The sequence below is a fragment of the Propithecus coquereli genome, unplaced genomic scaffold (genome assembly GCF_000956105.1).
Source record: "Propithecus coquereli isolate 6110/MARCELLA unplaced genomic scaffold, Pcoq_1.0 Scaffold295, whole genome shotgun sequence".
NCBI lineage: Eukaryota > Metazoa > Chordata > Mammalia > Primates > Indriidae > Propithecus > Propithecus coquereli.
In genome coordinates, this window is record NW_012148563.1 from 2,053,501 (window position 1) to 2,073,504 (window position 20,004).

The 20,004-nt window shown below is 49.5% G+C and overlaps 1 protein-coding gene across 1 annotated transcript in view; it reads right to left on the reverse strand.

The window, feature by feature from the left end:
* ASB18 (ankyrin repeat and SOCS box containing 18) overlaps window positions 1-20,004 on the reverse strand; it is a 64,033-nt gene that overhangs the window by 38,795 nt on the left and 5,234 nt on the right. The window contains exons 2-3 of the mRNA XM_012648817.1: window positions 2,919-3,041; window positions 2,461-2,467 (exon numbers count right to left, since the gene is read on the reverse strand). Coding sequence (XP_012504271.1) covers window positions 2,461-2,467; window positions 2,919-3,041 — 130 coding nt within the window. The remainder of the gene's footprint in view (window positions 1-2,460; window positions 2,468-2,918; window positions 3,042-20,004) is intronic.

Sequence of the window (20,004 nt, forward strand, 5' to 3'; positions counted from 1 at the left end):
CCATGGGGGAATTTAAGTGAGGAATTCACATTTTCCAGGCTGGGAATTAGGGGCAGCTTGTGGGAGGAAAGTGGGCTGTGGAATTTTCCAGAACCCAGCCTGTTCTTGGCTGAGCCCCAAACTTATCCTTTTATCCTTAAGAGGAGACAACAGACAAAACAAACTGACCCACACATCTCCAAGGTTGTTCACGAAAAGGACTCAGAGAAAGTTTAGCTCTCTTGCAAGTGGCCGAGTTTAGAAGCACACTTTGATGTGGCGGTCCACATTCAGCACAATTCTGGTTTGTTTCTTTCGCTTTTTAGGGTTGTGTGTGTGTGCGCCGTGTGTGTATAGGGTTGCTCTTTCTTGAGGGATGAATGGAGCAGGTGCTATACATTCTACTTCTCTGAAAACTTTGGCACTTTCAAAAAGCCCGTGGAAGGTTGTTAGCGGCCAGGAGCGCTCGTGGAGATGGGGGAAGCAGTCCCTGGTGAATACACTTCAAGGGGCAGGATTTCACATGGCAGGAAGGCCTTCTGATAATGATGGAAGAATCGATACCGTGGCTGTAATGAGCTGCAGAGGAGACCCTTTTCACGGGCCACCTCCTTCCCGGGACCCATGCTGAGCGGTCTTGAAAGACCATTCATTAATGACCTACCCGCACGTGGTGCGGAGTTCCAGCCTGCTCCCAGTCCCAAAGGCCCAGCCTGGGGCTTGCTTGCTGCACACTTGGTGGGGGAACCGGGGTCGTCCCTGGTGTGCAGTGGTGGCGGCCAGAGGCCCTGGGGAGATGGGCCTGCACGAATGGGGGCTGCCCTGTCGGTGCAGACCAGGTCTGATTTGGAGGGGAGGATGGATGCAGTCCTTAATGATAACAGTAACCCACATTCCCACAGGGGCCCACTCTTGCTGCTTTCATTCTCTTCATTTTCCTGAGATAGGAAGTCTACTTACACTGCCTTCTGCAGGCCATGCTACGTTCCCAGCCCAACCCTCCTCTCCCCCAGTGGCTCTGTCCATCCACCCTAGCTTCCCGAGTCTTCCCATGGACTGATGGGAAGGGACCGGGGGTGAGGGGTGCATCTTGCTCAGCCACAGCGTAGGGCCAGCACCGTCTCCAGGTCCTGGGAGATGCCAATAAGCTTCTGTCAGGCCTTCAAGCGAAGGTGGCTTCTGAGGCAGCTCACGATCAGAAAGCCTGCATCACCTTCCTGTCGTTCCAGCCCCTGGTCCGGTTCTGCCACCAGGAGGAGCATGGATTAAGGCTTGTCTCCATGTGATACACCCCTCTGAACGTTAGCTCCCGTGCTAGTGCTCCCTTGGACTGTGAGCTGGATGCAACAGCATGCCATCATGGAGGGCACCGAGGCGCTGACCCCTGGGAACCTGCAAGGCATACTTGGACCGCTCCCTCCCCACGGCCCCCCTCGGGGGAGCTGGGATTGGCCACCAGGAAGTCTTTACTTGGGACAGGGCAGAGGCTTGGGGCCGAGGTTCTCAAACAGAGTTTGGTTGTTCCTGCTGCTGGCCCTGCTGCAGGGAAGTCAGGCTGAGCCAGCAGGCACAGAGCCCTGAGCGCTGCCCGCCCTCTCCCCAGCCCGCACCGAGGCCTTGGGCCGGTGCCGCTGTCGGGCTGCTCTGTCCTCAGTACCGGCTCACAGACCTACCCCGTGGGCATGCTCTAACTCCTGGCATATGGGTGTGCCATAGGAGAGCGGCAGAACTCGGGGTGGGAAGGTTAAGGAAGGAAAAAGGAACCCAACTTTGCACCCAGACAGTGTGCAAAAGGTGGGGCAACGTTAGTATCCATTTGAAATGGCCACATTTGAGCATGTGCGAGCGTGTCCAAGACTGAGAAGCATGTGAGTTTTTGAAAAGCAAACATTAATCGAGCATCCAAGCAGTTGGCCTTTTTGTTCTGGGACAGGCGTAGCCCAGACTGGAACTGACACTCGCCTTCCCGCAGCCCTGCCGCCTCACCGGTTGCTAGGAGCCGCTTAGCCCTCTGCAGTGTTTTGGGTTTATTCCCTTCTCCCGGTGTGAGGTGTAAACAGAACTGTGTCGGTTCTTTGGAAGTTGGCCTTCCGCATTCTTTGCCTGCCAGAGCTCATGAGTCAGGGACGTGGGACGCTGGGCTGGCTGTTGGCCCACTGACCTCAGATTCTCAAATCCTCACGGACCGGCAGAGCCGCTGCGGGTTCCGCCACACGAATCCTGTTGGTAAATGTGTTGCATCTGAACCCGTGGGGGTGGGTGCCCATGCGGAGTGCCGGCCAAGAAAGTCCTGGACGCAGCCTGGTGGTCAGCAAGTGTCTGCACATCCTGGGTGGGGCTCAGGGGGGTCTCTCCAATAGGGGGTTCTGCCCCCGGGCCCAGCCCATAGTGACCGTCGTCAGGCAGCAAAAGTCTACTTAGACATATAACGGCACAAGGACCTCTGGTTCCTTTCCCTGTCCTTCCTGTTCTCAGGCTTGCCTAGACCCTGGGGGGCAGTGGGGAGGGATCTGCTGACAGCCAGGTCCTCCCTCTGTAGAGGCTGCTGTGCCCCAGTCACCCTGCTGTGGCTGTGGCAGTCACGGATTCATAGAGAGACCTTCCTCCTTGGCTCCCGCCGCCCTGGCTGCCAAGTGCAGGCGCAGGCGGAGCAGCACCCAAGCCCGCGCTGCTTTCTAAAGACAGGAGCCTAGTCCAGCACCATCGGATGGGCATGCCCACCAAACATGTTGCCTTTCCAGTTTCATCTCTGGCATTCTGTCACCTAAAACCTATGTATTAAAACTACTGCAGACCAAAGCTCATTTATAGATGTCCTTTCCTTGCATATGTTAAACACAGTGCCTATGTACCCAGTCTACATGCGGAGCCACGCTTTCCGAGAGAGTGTTAGTAACCCCTTAAGAACAAATAACTGAGCTTTAAAGGAGCAAGAGTACCTGACAGTCCAAACGTGGCCGGGGATTTCACCTGCCATTCCATCTCACCCCTGTTGATCTCAAACACCACGTTGGCATCCTGGAAGAACTGGTCCATGAGGGGCTTAAGATGGTCCAGGTCTCCTGTGACCAAGGCAGCGTGGTACTCGAGCACTGGGGACCCTGCCCTAACCTGGGGCCCCTTTTCCATCTTCTGATAGATTCGAAGTTTTCCTCTCACTGGCTCTGGCCGTCTCTTCATCGTGATGCGGTTGATTTCAGAAAAGTTCTTCAGGAATGAGAAAGACGGTCTTACGGAGTGAGAGCTATTTCTATTGTCATTACTCAATTGTCATCCAGTGTATTTATAACTCCTGTGGACTCTGGTGTGATAATGGTTACTTGATACGGCCAAGATCATGTGACCACCGGGATGCCACAGTGCTCAGTCCCTTGCAATTATACAGATGTTAACTCCAGAGACGGCCACATCTGTGCATCTCCCAAACAGCTCTCCGCACACCTTGGGCCGACACCGACACGCACGCGGCATCGGGATGGACTCCTCTCTTTCATCCTGCTGTTTGTCTGGGCACATGATTCCTCCACCTTACATAGCATTGCATTTACCTGTTTGTGTAGGTTAAGTGACTAACGTCTAAATATGATGTCAGTAACCATAATACCTAGCGATTAAGTAATATCCTTCCAGGTTTACAAAAAATGTGCTATATTTAGAGTTAGAGTAAGGCAAGTCTTAAACTCAGAGGAAAGGCGCAAACATTTAAGACGCATCAGATGTGCTCCGGTTGATTTTTTATGTATTATTATGTTCACTCCTAGTAACAACCATGCAAAGGAAGCCGCATGGCCAAGGCCTCTCGACTAGTTAGCGGCTGAGCTGTGATTGGAACCCACGTGTGTCTGTCTCCAGAACCCGCCCTCTGTCCGCCATGCCATGCTGCCCTGATTCTAGTTGCATCGAGTAGGACCTGCTCAAAACTGGGCCAACACTGTCGGGAGCCACTTTCCAGAGAGGTTCTTTGCTGCCAGAATTCAGGGTCTCTCCCAGGGAAGGTGGTGCCCAGCTAGTGGCGCTGGACCAGCTCTCAGGATAGAGTTGAAAGGGCGTCTGTCTGCTGTCGCTAGTGGGCACCCTCCACTCCCAGTTCTCGTACGGCTTGGGAGCTATGGTTCGTTTCTACATTTGCAAATGGTTGGAAAAAAACAAAAGAAGAATATTTCGTGACATGTGAAAGTTATATGAATAACTTTCAGTGTCCATAAATAGTTTATTGGAACCGTACCATGCTTACTCATTTACATATTGTCTGCCACTGCTTTTGAATGTGTAATGGCAGAGTTGAGTCCCCCCAACAGTGACCACATGGCCCCAAAGCTGGAAGTGTTCATTATCCAGCCCTTTACAGACAAATGTGACCCCTGGTCTTGAAGTCCAGAGGCTTAGACGTGGCAAATTCTTATTAATACGTGATTGCTACCCAAAATAAGTTAACTTTCTCTTTCTTGCTGTGAAGAGTGTCTTTTTGTTTTCTGTCCCCTCCACATTCCCTGTGGCTGTGCCCAAGGGTGACTGATGTGTGTTCTGAGGGCCACGGCAGCCCTGGGGCTGTGTGGGGGGTCCCAGCCGGCTGCTGTGAAAGATCAAGTTCTGTGTGAGTGTCCCCAGGGGAGGCTCCCTGGGACAGACCAGGGTTCCCAAAGGCATCACTGGGGGCTGTGGTGGCCTGTGAGTTTCTGCCAGTGGCTGAGAACTGATCCCCAAATATGCATCCCTTGCTGAAGATGAGAAATGTCACAATTTTTAAAAAATTAATGGTAACAGTTCTTTATTAGTAACTTATTAGTTATTTACTACAGTTTGGGGCTTTATCACGTAAAAATTAATAAGCTAATTTTTTTCTTGTAACATATGTAATATACAATTCTCCACCCCTGCTTTTGTTTTTTAACAATTCTGATTTTCCCCCACCGGGACGTTGGAACAGGCCAGCAAGGGTGGGCTACTGGGTCCTTTGTCCTGTGCACATGAGTTACAGTAAAAACTACGTGACCAGGGGCTGGAGGGAGGCAAAAGGGTCTGAGGGCTTTGCCTGGAAGGGCAGAGGGAAGGGAAGTGGAGCACACGCCCAGGAGGCTAAACACAGGCCCTGGGGTCGGGAGGCGGAATGAGCATGGCCACCATCCATGTGCCACCAATGTTAGATCTGGGGACTCGCGTCCGTGTGTGGTGTTGCAGTCAACAAACAATAGGAAAGCATCAGGAAAAAGGATGTGAAGTCATGGAATAGAGTCCATCGGGGCAGTGCATCCTCGGTCACAGCTGAACTTCTTTAGCCTCTTCTTACCCCACGTCCTCCTCTCTTGGTCTCCTCTGCACACAGAGGCTGCCTGAGACACTCTCCCCCTCTCCGTAACCCCCAAGAGGTGTCAGTGTCCAGCCTGAGCAGGCACTTTGTGTCGCCTGTTTATTTCTAAGAGCGACTTGGCCTCTGGGATGCTCCCGTCGCAAACATTTTCTACAACTGAGGGGAACCCAGCAGAGGACCTTCCGTCTTCCTTAGCAGGGGTTGTGGAAACCGCGTGCACTGTAGTTCACTGTGGGTATGTTCTGACCCGTGCTGTAGACCTGGGTTACAGGCAGAGATGTGTGTGCACAGACTGACCCAAGGCCTGGGCTTCCCCCCAAGTGATAAAAACCACCTCTCCACCACAGAGGAGGGCTGCACGGGTGCTGGGTGGGACCGAGGTGTCCGGCTGTCCAGCACCTTCACGCAGGCAGATAAGGGGCATGGGCTGTGTCCCGAAAGCTGAAGGGTGCTTGCCGGTGAGGGGCAGCCCTGGCTGGGGCTGGCAGCCATGGGGGGCCATGGGTTTACCTTGGCTGTGTTTGTCTGACGCCTGGGCTGAGGCTCAGTGCTGAGGCTGCGGAAGGGCCTGCTGGGCTTAGCTCTCGGGGGGCAGGGCGAGCTGCTCCCTAGGCGCCCGCTGCCAGTGGCTCTGTGTCAGGCGTACCCCTGCAGGTGGGTACCCGTGGTGCCATTTGCAGATGAGGAAACTGGGACTCAGAGACTCAGGTACTTTCTCGAGGTTTCTCAATCCTGAGATGGTAAGTGCCCAGGCTTCTTACTGTGAGCACAGGGGCTGCCCACCCTGTCCCTCACTGCTGTCCCCTGAGCATGCTGCACCTTAGTGTAGGGATCTGCAGTCCCTGCACCTGCTGTCCCTTCTGCCCGGAGTCCTCAGGTCCCCTCCTCACCTGGCCAGCTCCTCCCCCAGCACTCAGCTCAGCCTCCCTTAGCCTCTGAGGCCAGTCCTGATGGTGGCCCTGGGCACACTGCTATTGCGGCCAGTTCCTCTCTGTGCCCCACCTGACCACGAGCTTCTGGGTTGCAGGAACCAGTGGATCAGTCTCTCTGAAATTTGCTTAACCGCATTGAAATTCCTCAGCAGTTCTTTCTGTTATTCTTGGGCCTCTGCTACCTTTTCCTTCAGGGAAGAACATTGTAGTATCCTGGGCTCTTGGCTGGCCTGGGGCAGGTCTCACGTGCTCAGGGTGGGGCAGCTTTTCTACCTGAGATCTGTGGGCTTCACTGCACAGCCCACCTTGCCCCACATGCAGATATACCACAGGTTTCCTAAAAAGACCTTGGCTATTGTATGTCCCATGAGGACTCTTTTTTTTTGAGACAGGGTCTTGTTCTGTCTCCCAGGCTGGAGTGCAGTGGTGCAATCATAGCTCACTGGAACCTCAAACTCCTGGGGGTGAGGATTCTTTAAAACCTTATTTCAGGCAGGGTGTGGTGGCTCACACCTGTAATGCTAGCAACTGGTGAGGCCAAGGTGGGAGGATTGCTTGAGGCCAGGTGTTCAAGACCAGCCTGGTAGACACTGTCTCTAAAAAAAAAAATTAGCCAGGAGTTGTGGTGTGTGCCAGTAGTCTCAGCTACTGTAGAGACTGAGACAGGAGGATTGTTTGAGCCCAGGAGTTTGAGGTTGAAGTGAGCTATCATGATGCCACTGCAATCTAGCCCAGGAAACAGAGCCAGACCCTGTCTAAAAAAACCCCCTAAAACCAAAAAAAAAAAAAACCCAGCAGAACCAACAACAAAAAACCCCCCTCATTTCATGTGTTTTGAAGTTTATCTCCCTCATCCATATCATCAGTAGCAAAAGCTGCATCAACATCATCAATGAAAACAGCAGAGTTTTTTTAAGGCCCCATTTTGTGCTGAGGACACTAGGGCGCTGTGGGAAAGGCAGCAGTTAAGAAGGTGTAGACCACGTTTGTAAGGAACTTGCAGCCTCCGTTGGAGAGAAAACGCACTTACATACATCAGCGCAATGGAGATCATTTCCCTTCCCAGAGTAAAATTATGAGCTTCTGTCTCGTCTCCTCCTGTCCCCTTCATTATCATATTCTGTAGTTGCTCTGTTCATTTCAGTAGCAATATTAAGCTCTTTGGATAGTTCATTTTTCTAAGCATAGCCACTTTGCCATCTTATTTTTCTCAGACTGATTGTAATTAGATAAATTTCTGAAGGACTCACTCATGCACAGCTATAATATGATCCAACTTGAGCTTGTATTTCGCTTTAAACTGGAGAATTTTTTTGTACCTGATATATTTGTCATGGGTTATTTTTACAAGGGGTGGAACATTGGAGGTAAGTCCAGGGATGAAAGCCATTCCACACTGCGCTCTACGCTAAATTTAGCTGTCCAAGTGTTGTTTGTCAACAGCTCCCTAAATATCCCAGCTTGATTTCGGTAGGTAGGGAGTAGTAGTCAAGAAACAGACTTGGCTTTCTGGGAGACCTTAAAAATAGCTCATGGCAGACGGCGTTAGTTCATAAATAGGGCATGTAGATTGCTTCACGAGCATGGTGGAGAGCCGTCTTTATTATTATTATTTTTTTTTAGGAACAAGAAAAGCCACATTGTTGACTGTGGCATTAAAACAATGTGAAAACCAACTCATTCATTCATCTGTTCATTCAAGAAACATCTGTGTGATCTTTATTATGTCTTAGGGTGTGTTGTAAGGTTTTGGGGATTCAGAGACAAAAAATAGCAACACCCCTGCCTGCGGGGATCACACAGGAAGAAGCAATGACCAGAGGACCCCAACAGACTGTGGGTCTTTAGTCTTCTTTCCCAACAGCTGAACCATGTCCTGTAGTTATAACTCTGTTTTCTTACCAGTGCTCTTGACTGGGCTCCTTCCTGCCTGCTACCTGCAGCAATTCTAGACCCTTCCGTACCTTGCTTGAGTCAAGACATTTTTATCTCATTTTTATCATCCTCACCCTTCTCAGCTTAGTCAAAGCCAATGCACAGACTCAAGATGCAGCTCACGTTTTATCTTCTCTGCCAACTTCAGTATGTATAAACGTTCTACTTCTTTCAAGAGTGAATCTGTGTATGAGGTTGCTGAACAATAGTTCAAAATTTTTGAGGAATTGTGATAAAACAGAAGAAGGATCAGAAGACTAGAGTTTTAGTTTTCTTTTTTTTTTTTTTGAGACAGAGTCTCACTGTGTTGCCCGGGCTAGAGTGCCGTGGCGTCATCCTAGCTCACAGCAACCTCAAACTCCTGGGCTCAAGCGATCCTACTGCCTCAGCCTCCCGAGTAGCTGGGACTACAGGCATGCGCCACCATGCACGCCTAATTTTTTCTATATATTTTTAGTTGTCCAATTAATTTCTTTCTAATTTTAGTAGAGACGGGGTCTCGCTCTTGCTCAGGCTGGTTTCGAACTCCTGAGCCCAAACAATCCGCCCGCCTCGGCCTCCCAGAGAGCTAGGATTACAGGCGTGAGCCACCACGCCCGGCCGAGTTTTAGTTTCCAATTGGGAAAAGAATCTGGATTCCTCAGGCTCATGAACTTGATGTAAGTCCTGGGCAAGATCCCTTAATGGATGATGAAAAAGATGGTTTCGGAATATTTAGAAAAAGGTCTGTGAGTCACAGGAACAAGTCAGAGTAGACTAGAAGAATTTTCTTTTGTGACATAGTTATTCACCAAAATGCAGAGGAGATGTAGGCAACAAGTATGTATACTGCAACCTGCAGTGGAAGGTTTCATGAAAACCTTTTGGGGAAGATGGAAGCAATATGGATCTTTCATTAGGAAAATCTGTCTGTATAACTCAAACTGGAGAAATAAGACATATGCTGCTTCTAAAGCAGTAGTTCAGAGCTGGATGCAGTGGCTCACACCTATAATCCTAGCACTTTGGGAGGCCGAGGCAGGAGGATTGCTTGAGGCCAGGAGTTCAAGACCAGCTTGAGCAAGAGAGAGACCCCACCTCTACAAAAAATAGAAAAATTAGCTGGCTGTGGTGGTGTGTGCCTGTGGTCCCAGCTATATGGGAGGCTGAGGCAGAAGGATCACTTGAGCCCAAGAGTTTGAGATTTGAGGCTGCAGTGAGCTCTGATGACACCACTGCACTCTAGCCTGGGTAACAGAGCAAGACCCTGTCTCGAAAAAAAAAAAAAATCGTAAGTTCAAACCTTGGTTGTGAAAATGAATCACCTGAGGAGCTTTAAAAAATATGCTGCCTGGATCCCACCCTGAGAGTTTCTGGTGTAATGGGTTTGGGGTGTGGCACAGGCATCAGGATCGTAAGAGACTTCTTCTAACAAGCAGCCAAAGTTGAGAACCTCTGCTCTAAAAGGAAGCCATGGAAACTGCCTCCAGCCTCATCTTGTACAATAAACTTATTGGTGACCTGAGTGAACATATGTGTGGAAGGGTGGCTATCAAATGCGTGGCACAGAGCACAACACAATCAGGATTCCAAAAGGTCTCAACAGGCCAGAACAGGGAGCTGATTCGTCAACACCTAGAGCCAACATTAAAACCCCAGACACATGGAATCCTGCTGTCCTTGTGAATCATGTGGCTTAAACTGCCACTTGCTGCTGTGGGTTCCTGTTTTGGGCACTAGAGTTTTCTTTTTCTTGTTTTTAAGTTCAGAGGCTGTTGGTTCTATGGATTCATTGATATTTATACCCAAATTTAGTTGGCATAAATGCAGCCAATAATTTGAAGTTATTTTAAAACATTCAGAGCATGTCTGTATAGTAAGAGTGTGTCAGTTAGGGGTCAGTTTCCCTTCCTCGCGAGAGCCCTCAGCTTTGTAGAACCTGGAGCCCTCCCCAGAATTCCCCAGAGCACCTGTGCTTGCCTCATCGGGTTCCTTTTGACCCCTGTCTTTGCTCGGACTGTGTATGTTCCGCCCTGCCCCCACACTGGCACACACAATTAGCTTGTTTGATTTTTCTTGGTTGATTTGTTTGTTTTCAAGCTAACTCAGTAACAACATCACTTAGCGAGTTTGATAATTATAATGAAGTGTGAAGGGGTCTATCATCGTTTGCGCAGCCTCATTCCACCTTTCTCCTTCATCTCTGCTTCCTTTCTCTCTGGTGCAACCATTAAAATCCTCCCCCTTTCCCTTTCGATGTGGTCCCATGCATTTGCAGGCCCTGCCACGTTTTAGCTTCCACTCCAGGGAGCTGGCCGAGGAAATGCTTCTGAACTAATCCAATGCCGTTTTTGAAAGAGAGGGATTGTGATGAATATAATTTTCTCCAAATCAGTATATTTAATATTTTTAGTTCTTCAGCTGAACTAAAAAATGGCACCGATTTGATGGAGGAACCTCATTTGTACGGGTGCACCATGGCTGAATACTAGACAAATGTTAATAGCTGTGGCCTCTTATTGCAGAGCATGGAGTGAATTTAGGAAAAGGAAGACAAAAATCCAAGCAGGAGAGGATTCTCAGCTTTTGTCAGGATGACTGAGTGAATAGACTAAATTTCTCCAATGCTAGCCAGGTAGTCAGTTGGATTTAAATATAATTTTGAAAAGAATATTTCTGAGACTTTAATAAGCATAATGTTTTGTCTGCGGGAGACAGAAAAACTGGTCCTTAGTAACTGAATCCCGCAGTGTAGGTAGCTAATGAGAGGGAGTTTTTGCCTCCAGATCAGATGAGATGAAGAAGGTAAAAGCCACCTTGAAATTGTAGTGGGATATACACACGGTAGTGTTGAATGGTAATTATTATTTTCATGTAATATCGAGATCGTTTCTTCCTGCCACTGAGTTGACAGATGATTAAATTCTCCTAGAAGCCTCTGAGGATTAGCTCTGCTGCTGCTCCAATGACCCAGTGGAGGCCGACCTGGGGGGCTGGTGGGTCCCGTGGCAGGGCCAGCTCCCTCCCCACAGCCACAGCCTCCCATGTGTTCAGGTCGTGTGTCCAAGGCGGCAGGATGCCCCTGCCCTTTTCTCATGTTCTTGGGGAAGGACAAACATTTGATTCTTTCCTAGGTCATTGGCAAATGTCTGGCTTCCTTCTGGGACCAAGTGTCCAAGTAAACGGACAGACTAAGGCAGGACATCACTACCCTTGTGAACACTGCGAGATTCTCTGCACACTTTCTTAAATATGCCAATGTACGTTGTTGACCTGGGCAATTCTGTGCTTCCCAGATGAACTTGTTCTGCGAATGGCCCTGTACCAAATCCTGTCGAACTCTAGGGTGACAGCATCACCACCAGCTGGCACAACGGCCCCAGCTTTTATGGTGGGTTTACTTGAACACCCTTTTTTGGTCCCCATTCTCCTTATTTCATTTCTAAAGGCTGCCCTTCCTTCATCCCCACTCCCTGCAGCATTGTTTTTTTTTTAACTTTAAAAATTTTTTTAAAAATGAGAAGCTGGGCAGGTGTTTAAGGCTCTGCTTTTAAGAGTTGCAGGGCACATCCACCCATCCACCAGTTAGTCACACAGACATTAGTATCCAAAATGTTAAAGTATCTTAACCTCCCCTCTGAATAACAATGTTAGCACAGCACACCTCATTTAACAAAACATTAAAACATTTTACTTCCTCAGATCAAGTATATCTATTAATAATGACTTAAATTGTCTGTACTGATTTCACATTATTAAGAAATCTCATTCCCATCATGTGGAAGAACACAGTTAGGGGGGAAACCACCTCGCTAACTTATTTTCCCGACATCGCTACTGAGCCCAGTGCAGATAATGCAAAACAACAAAGTTACTTCTCATTATTAATGCGATCTTATCCAAAGGTCAAGTGCTGCTTCATTGACAGCCCAGGAGGGCTTTTGTGGAAGCTCAGAAACAAAGGTGCCCTTGAACTGAGTATCTGCTGCGGTTGGGTGTGGAACGCACCAGCCAACCCCTGCGCAGGCACAGCCGTGAGTAAACAGCCCAGGAAGGACATTTATAGACTCCGGGGACATTGCTGGAAAGCATAGCACTGGAGCTTTCCCTGATAAAGGTGACGAAGTTTCTTTACAACTGTCATGGGGATTTAATTACATGATAAAATTGCAGCTCCTGCCTCTTGAGACAAATTGCATGTTCTGACTGATTGTTTTTTATGAATCTCACACAGGGAGCAAAATACTTCTCTCTCCAAGTTGGTTTGGTCTGATTGTCATGCCCTATCATCCTTTATATTTCCTCCAGAACGAGAAGTTTGCTACTGACCCTGCAGCTAGAAGGGCTGTCTCCTGGTGGACAATTCTGGTCCCTCTGCGACTCTGCACAGAGCGAGCTGAGGCCGGTGTGTCCGATGGAGTTACAGTTGGTCAAACTTATTTTTTTGTATTGGCAAAAAATTAGAACTTCGAACTTCCAACAGAAAAATACACAAAATTATGAAAAATATGAATGACTATTAAATGTAAACATAATGTCCAATTTTACTAGCTTAAAATGTAAGTTAAAATAATAAGAGGTTTTTTTGGCTTCTCAAATTGTGAAAGATTTTTTTAAAAAATCAAGTTTTGGAAGAGTTTAGTGATGCTGATGCTCTCATAGTTTGCAAGTGGGAGGGTAAATTTCTATTCACCTTGGAAACATTCTAGATTGAGTTTACACGCACAGAGCATCTTTCAGGTACTAGAAAGCGTAAAGAGATAAGGGCAAATCTTTGCCTTTTACGAGGGTTAAATTTAGCAGGAGAGGTAGACATGGCAACCATTAATAGCAGGTGGGATCCAATCACTGCTCTAGGGAGGTACAGTTACTATGATGGGGAGGCATCAAATAAGGGACCAGATTGACAGTAGTTGGGCTAGGACAGGCTTCCTCCAAAAGTGGCATCTGAGCAGAGCAGGGAGGGAAGGTAGGACAAGAAAGGCCCATTTCTTCTCCAGGGTGTCTGTGTCCTCCTCTCAACTTGTCACCGGGGAGAGCTGGATCCTATTTTGGGCTGAGCGAGAGGCCGGCATCGCTAGTCACAGTGCTAAGAACCTCAGCAGGCCTGAGGTTCGGAGCTGAGGGGAGGGCAGGGGGGACTCTGAGATGTGCCACCCAGACCCCACCTTTAGAGAGGACTTGTCACCCAGCCTCAGCTCCTTCAAGTTTGCCTCGCCTGCAGAGAACTGCCTCATTCAAGAACAGCCTTCCCAGTGCAGCCAGATTCAGTGATGGGTTCAGGTGTGGGCTGAGAGGTCCCATTATTTTGACCCAATGCAGGAAAACTGTGACAGGTCATATCAGCTCCAAAGCTGCCTTAGAGCTGGCCAAGGCGTGGTCAGGCCTGTGTCACGGATCACCTTGTACCTCTGCCCATCGGGCTTTCTAGGTATTGATCATAGGACGTGACCCTGCAGGGCAAATTCTGCTCAGCGTCCATCTGTGCGCCCCTGACTCCCCAGCCACCTGCAGGAGGGTGGGCGTGTTGCTGGCGCACGTGAGATGGGCGGGAGCCGCGCGGTGGCTGTGCAAAGGCCGGAGGGGCCGGGGATGGAGGCCGCTGTTGTGGTTTAGACCAGGGTTTCTCAACGAACTGAGGTGAGGCACCAGGGATGTTCTTTCTCTTTTTTTTTTGGTCCTAATTTGTTGCAGACTGATTCTCTTTCAAAATGCAATGAAAATTAATTACTGGAAAAAATAAAATGGAAAAAAGACATATAATTCAAAGTCCTCGAATCACACACGTGGATGTTACGCTAATGTGTCAGATTGCTATAAACATGTCGAAATGCTTGCTGGTAGTTTAGGTGAGAATCACGTCCCAGAGCAGCACCTGCCTCCCACCACACCCGGGTAGCGCTGCGAGTACTCAGAGTCGCTGGAGTGCAGGGCGGCGCGAGGAGGCTGCAGAGAATGGCAGGGCTGAGTGGCTCAGGGCACAGCTCTGCGCCCTTGAACGCCTGCTATAAAATTTAACCTGTGTGTTGTTGGAGAGGGCTGGCCACACTTTTTCTGTAAGGTGCCAGATAGTAAATATTTCAGGTTTTGCAGGTCAAATGGTCTCTAAGGCAACTACTCAACTCTGCCAGTGTTACATGAAAGCAGCTGTAGACACTGCCTAAACGAAGGAGAGTGGCTGTGTTCCAATAAAACTTTATTCATAAAAACAGGCAGCCAGCCCTCAGCCCACAGTTTGCCAACGTTTGCTGTGAACCATTGCAGGTTTTTGGGACGGACACAACTCACTTCCAAATGTCAAGCTTGGTGCATCCTCCTCTCTGCACACTTCTCAGCCTTCGCCCCAGTGAAACCTGCTCTTCCTGCTCGGGGCAAACTTCGCTCAGCAGCAGCTGAGCACCCAGCATCCAGGAACACGTTTGACTCTGTTCTTGCAAGTCTGCCCGGCTTCAGGTTTGCCGAACCTCTTGAGTCTGTGAATTTATATCTTTCACCATCACATGGGGGGGAATGTTTGGTAGTTGTTTCTTTAATCACTTTTTCTGCCCTGTTACCTTTCTCTTCTCTCAGACTCCAGGTGAGCATGATACACCTTTTGTTTGGTCCCATGGTCATTTTATTTCCCACCATTCTGCTTTCTGTTCTTCAGATCAGATCCTTCCTATTGACCTGCTTTCAAATGTGCTGTCTTTCCTCTGTCGTCTTTGATCTGCCATAAGCCCACTGCTGGCGGGAGCAAGACCAGCCCCATGTGCAAGGTAGGTGGGGAAGTTTTTTTCCAGGTGGGCACACCGTATTGCTATAGGGATTCTGTTAGTGCAGAGGAGGGGAGAGTGGGTGCGAGTAGACAGCTGGCAGCGTCCCTTGGCACCGATCTCTTCTCCTTTCTCTTCCCTAGCTACGTAAACAAGTTTTATCGCCCTTCCCAAATTAGATCATCTCATTCCTGAGTGGCCCCTCACTGCCCTTCCAAGTAAGCATAAACACCTCTGTCTAGAGTTTGTGGCCTCACATAATGTGGTCCCAACTTCTTTGCCTGGGTTTTCGTCTCTCCTCTGATTCACACACCCCGAGTTCAGGCTGGGTCCCACCTCCCCGTGCCACGTGCCGTGGCCCCTGCACTCTATGTTTGCTGCTCGGCCCCTTCACCTGGTTCCCTCCTTTCCATTACAGACTCTCGAGAGCATGTTCGTCTCTCGGCCAGCCCAGGAGTTTTCTACAGTGTCCTCCTTGTGCTATTGGGTCCGTAAATACTTATTATATGCCTACTATGTGCCAAGACGTGATGAACGAGACAAACCTAGTCCCTGCTCAGTAGCCAGGTGCGGAAGTTGGTATTAGGAGACAGTGGAAAACTGGACCGGGAGGATGGAAGCAGGCTACAGAAAGTGTGCCCGCCATTTCCAATCGGCTCCTTCGGAATGTTCATTTCCCATGTAGAGCACTCGGTGGCTGAACCACCGTCATCTTGGAAAGGTGGAGCAGCCTCTTCACTATTATCCTCATTTCTTTTTGTTCTTTCAAAACTCTCCAGTGTGCTTGGGGGTGATGCTAATAGAAGTATGTCATCAGCATACATTATTTCTTTATTAGCCTGTTTCTCAATTTTGATTCTGAAAATATCCTGATTTAGTCTAATTGCAATTTCACTGTGTTCCACAGGCAGCGACGGTTCATACGGGGGGAGCTGAGACGCGACCCTGTAGGATTTGTCTTCCTGCCCATATGCCTTTGAAGCTGGACCATTAGCTCTAAGGCATGCATCTCATCTCATCACAGTGTGATTCAGCCTGCTTCTGGGAAAAAGAAGAGCTAGCGTGTTGTGTCTTGTAGAAAGCAAAGACATATTTTAATTTTAGGTGGTAGGAGAGATTTTTCTGTATCTAAAGCAAGGGTTGCTACTGCAGCCATTTTATTCCTAAATAATTTAACTATATTCAAAGATAATCTGATGTTATTGTAGGAAAGTGTATTTCTAATAAATTCCACTTGATCTGTGTGAATCAATTCAGGCAGCGCATAATTGAGTCTGTTAGCAAGGACTTTAGCAAGAATTTTGCAATCAGCGTTAATTAAGAAGATGGGACAATAATTTGTGCATAATTCCGGATCTTTTCCTGGCTTGTGAATCAAAGTAATAAGAGCAATGCTCAGGCTGGTGGTGGGATAGTGTCATTAGGTGCTGATTTATAAGTACTTAGAAAGGTTTAATTTCATTTTGCTCCGAGCAGGGTCTCCCTGCCCCCACTTGCTCTGGCAGGGTGAACAGCGAGATGGCAGAGAGCTTCCCTCTTTCCTTCCCAGCCACGGGTGACCTCCTGCCTCCCGTTTCTGTTTTTATTCTGCAGCCAAGCACCCCACTCATTTGTCCATTTTTTTTCATTACTTTTGCTGAATTATTTGAAGCCAAGCATTGCCGCCTGTAGATACTGTGTGTACACGTGCATGTGTGTGCACAATGTCAAGCCGAAGGGTTGTACACAGCTTTAGTGGGGAAATTTTTTCATGGATCTCCCTGCAAAATGTCTCTTGATGGGTCCGCAGCAAGAGCCCTTGACTACAAGTCAGGAAACATACCTGGTTTCCATTCTCCTCCAACCGGCTATTGACTGGTAAGTGAACACACGTGAGCCTTGGTGTTTCTGTCTGCAAAAAGCAGTCATAGGATGAACTGTAGGCATCATGGAACGCTGGGAGGAGCATTAGATTTATATCATTGTCTGTGGGACCTCAGGAGTGTGATGCAACCTCTCTGAGCCTCATTTTCTGCAGTTGGAAAAGCGAGAAAGGCAATGGCCTCAGGGAACAGGGACGGCAGGTCCCTGCTACACTGTAGACTCCTCTCTCTGCCTCCACGCAGGGCTGGATGCAGTTCTAACGTGCTCTGTTTTGGGGACTTCCTCTTCCTAAGCCCTGAGCGAAGCTTCTGCTTATTCCATGCACGTGAGCCCCTAAACCAGTCCCTGCCAGCCTGCCAGACAATACTTCTCTGCCCACACGCCCTGAAACCGGCCGTGGGAGCCCTTCCTCTGGAGGCAGGCCCCTGTCAGGATGCGCCTCTGCTGCAGAGGCCACAGGGGTCCGGGGAGTGTTGTTAGCCTCCTCCATAAACTCAAGTTGTCAGTCTTAGAGCCCTAGTTCGTCCAATTTGTAAAGATGCTTAGAGATAATCCAGACCAATCCTATTTTTTTAAATGAGGAGATGAAGGTTCAGAGAGTTGGCCCGACATGTCCAAGGTCACACAGGTATGGCGGAGCTACTGTATCGGCGGCAAAATCAGTGAGGCGAGAACCTGGTTGCCTTTCTGTTAGTCTCCGGCCCCTCCCATCACACCGCGTGTCTCAGAGCCACCGTCCACGCTTGTCACTGTGTTGGAATACGATTTCTCTAAGGCAGGAGCTGTGCTCATTTAACTTACATGCAGCTCTTTGGTTCGTCCTGAGTGACGTTCCTCTCCATGTGTCCTCTCCAGGGGAGGATGACTGGCTTGGAGGAGCAGTGGCAACAGCCCGTGTGTCATGGTGTGCCCTGCATCAAGCCTTGGGTGACAGGTCTAATTCTGCAAACGGACCCCATGTTCATGTGTGTGCACATGTCCGTTGCATGTTTACCCACACTAATTCCCCACCTATACATGCTGCTGGTGAGATCTCTTAATAAAAACCCAATTAGTATTTCCTTAACTTTCCTCTGGATGCTTAAATACCATTACCCCAAACACAACATAAAGCCTCTATTTTTCTATTTCAATCAAGAATTCAAGTAGCATCTTGACTTGTATATAATACATCAGCAGCAAAATCATGGAATGCTGACATCCTTAATAATAGCAATTAGTAATCAGTTGTTTCTTAAGTCGTTTGATTATGCCAGTTACCAAATTGTACAGTCGATGCATTTGGGAGCGAGGTGGGTCTGGCCGCCCCTCCCCCAGCCGTCCTTCCTCCCTCTGTGTTCTCAGCGGCTGGTGAAGCAATGGTGCGGAAAAGGGCAAGGACGAATAATGCCATCGTGGCTGATATTGAACAGCAGAGATTGGGCTTTAGCAGAAAGTAGCGTTAGATATTTCTTTGCAGAAACACCGATCCCAGTGGTGTCTGTGGAAATGCAGTCTGTGCCCACCCAGCTGAAGGTGGGCAAAGGAGCTGGGCCCATCCGTGCCAATCACTGCACCCAGAGTTTGAGCTGCTTCCCAGGGCTAACACCCCATGCTCTGGGTACAAACAAGCATTAGGAAGCTTCTTGCCCCGGAGGAGGTTGCATTCGGTTTGAGATGTCCGGTGGGTCTATAAAAACCAGCCCAGCAAGGCTGTGTGTTTCAGCAATGAGTGGAGACTGAGGGCATTTTGCTTTCATGGAGGGAAGAGGGGAGGCAGCTGCCCAGGTGGGCAGAGGTGGTCTTATGGAGGAAGTGACCCCCTCTGCGTGGGGTCTGGGAGGGAGGGATCACGAGGGTGAGCAGAGGAAGCATGGCCTGGCCGGAGGCTCCTGCTGGGACGAGGGCACGGAGAGCTTAGCCTCACTGTGCCCCATGCTGCGGCCTGCAGGGCCTCCCAGGCCATCCCTGCAGGAGAGCAGGTGTGCCGCCTCTTTAAGAGCATCCCGACGGGTGGCCATTCTCCCACCCAGAGCCTGCCTCGGGAGGGTACATCCTGCGCTTTGCCCCATTATCTGCTGGGGCTAAATTTTTCAGTTCCTTTGACCTCTGCGTGCACCAGGGGGCACATGTGCCCCTGAGGGACTTCTCCAGAAAGAGCCGTTCCCACCACTTTCTCAGCGAGTGCCTCTTTTTCTCTGTGCTTCTTTGTGGTGCCGACATGGCTGCATCAAAATAAATTATGTTTTCTTCTGTTCTATTCGTGGGAGTAATACGTTCACAGGCCAGCGAGCGTGGTGGCTCCACTGCAAGATGCGAGGTCCTGTTGTTATGGTCACGTCGACACGTGGAGAGAATGGCTACTTTTCTTTTCCTTATGTTTGCACAATGTCGTCTTTTGAACACTATCCAGAGTTCTGTCAATGGGGCTGTCCTTCCGTCTCCTTTCCCCAGCTGCTTTGGCCGGCACGTGGCTCTGGCTTTCTCCTGACCTGGGGGGCATTCCCGCCTCTGCCCCTCACCTGACCCTGCCCGCTTTCATTTGTGATACCGCCCCTTCGATTCCAGGCAGTGTCCACTCCCAACACGGGCCGCATTTCAAGGTTGTTCCCATAAATTCCAACCACTCTTCACAGATTTTGCAGACCCACACGTGCATGTGAGCCCGGACAGCTTCGCTCCATCAGACGTGCTCCCCAAGGACCTGCGCTCGCCTTAGCCACTGCTTGCTGTCACGCTCAGAGTAAAGGAACCCGCGCCCACCTGAGGCTGCCACAGCCAGTCTTCAGGACCACGGCCTCAGAGAAGGGCGGAGGAGGAAGGAACCTAAACAATGATCCCACCCAGCGGTTCCCGAAGAGCGTCTGCAAACCACCGCTTCTACGTGCTCTCAGCAGACGTGACGGTTCTGGGGCAGATGAGGAAGCATCCCAAACGCAATGGCAACCCTTGAGTCCCTCTTTGCTGCGTCCTTGTGCTAGTCTCTGAGAGGGGATTCAGCAAGGGGCGTTTCCCAAGCTCATCCCACCATAGAGAGCTCCATGGAAGCTTGGGGATCTGTTTGGAAAGCACCAGTCTAATCTCACACCCTGTTAACAAGCGGAGACATTGGTACAGAGAGGGAAAGTGACTTTCCTGAGGTCACACAGCTCAGTGGGAGAAGCTCAATACATTGTCACAATCACAGACCCCTCCATTTTCTTTCTCAGCTGGTGGCGCTATCCTCTAATCATCACCACGACCTTCCCATCGAGCCTCCCACGTATTTCTCATC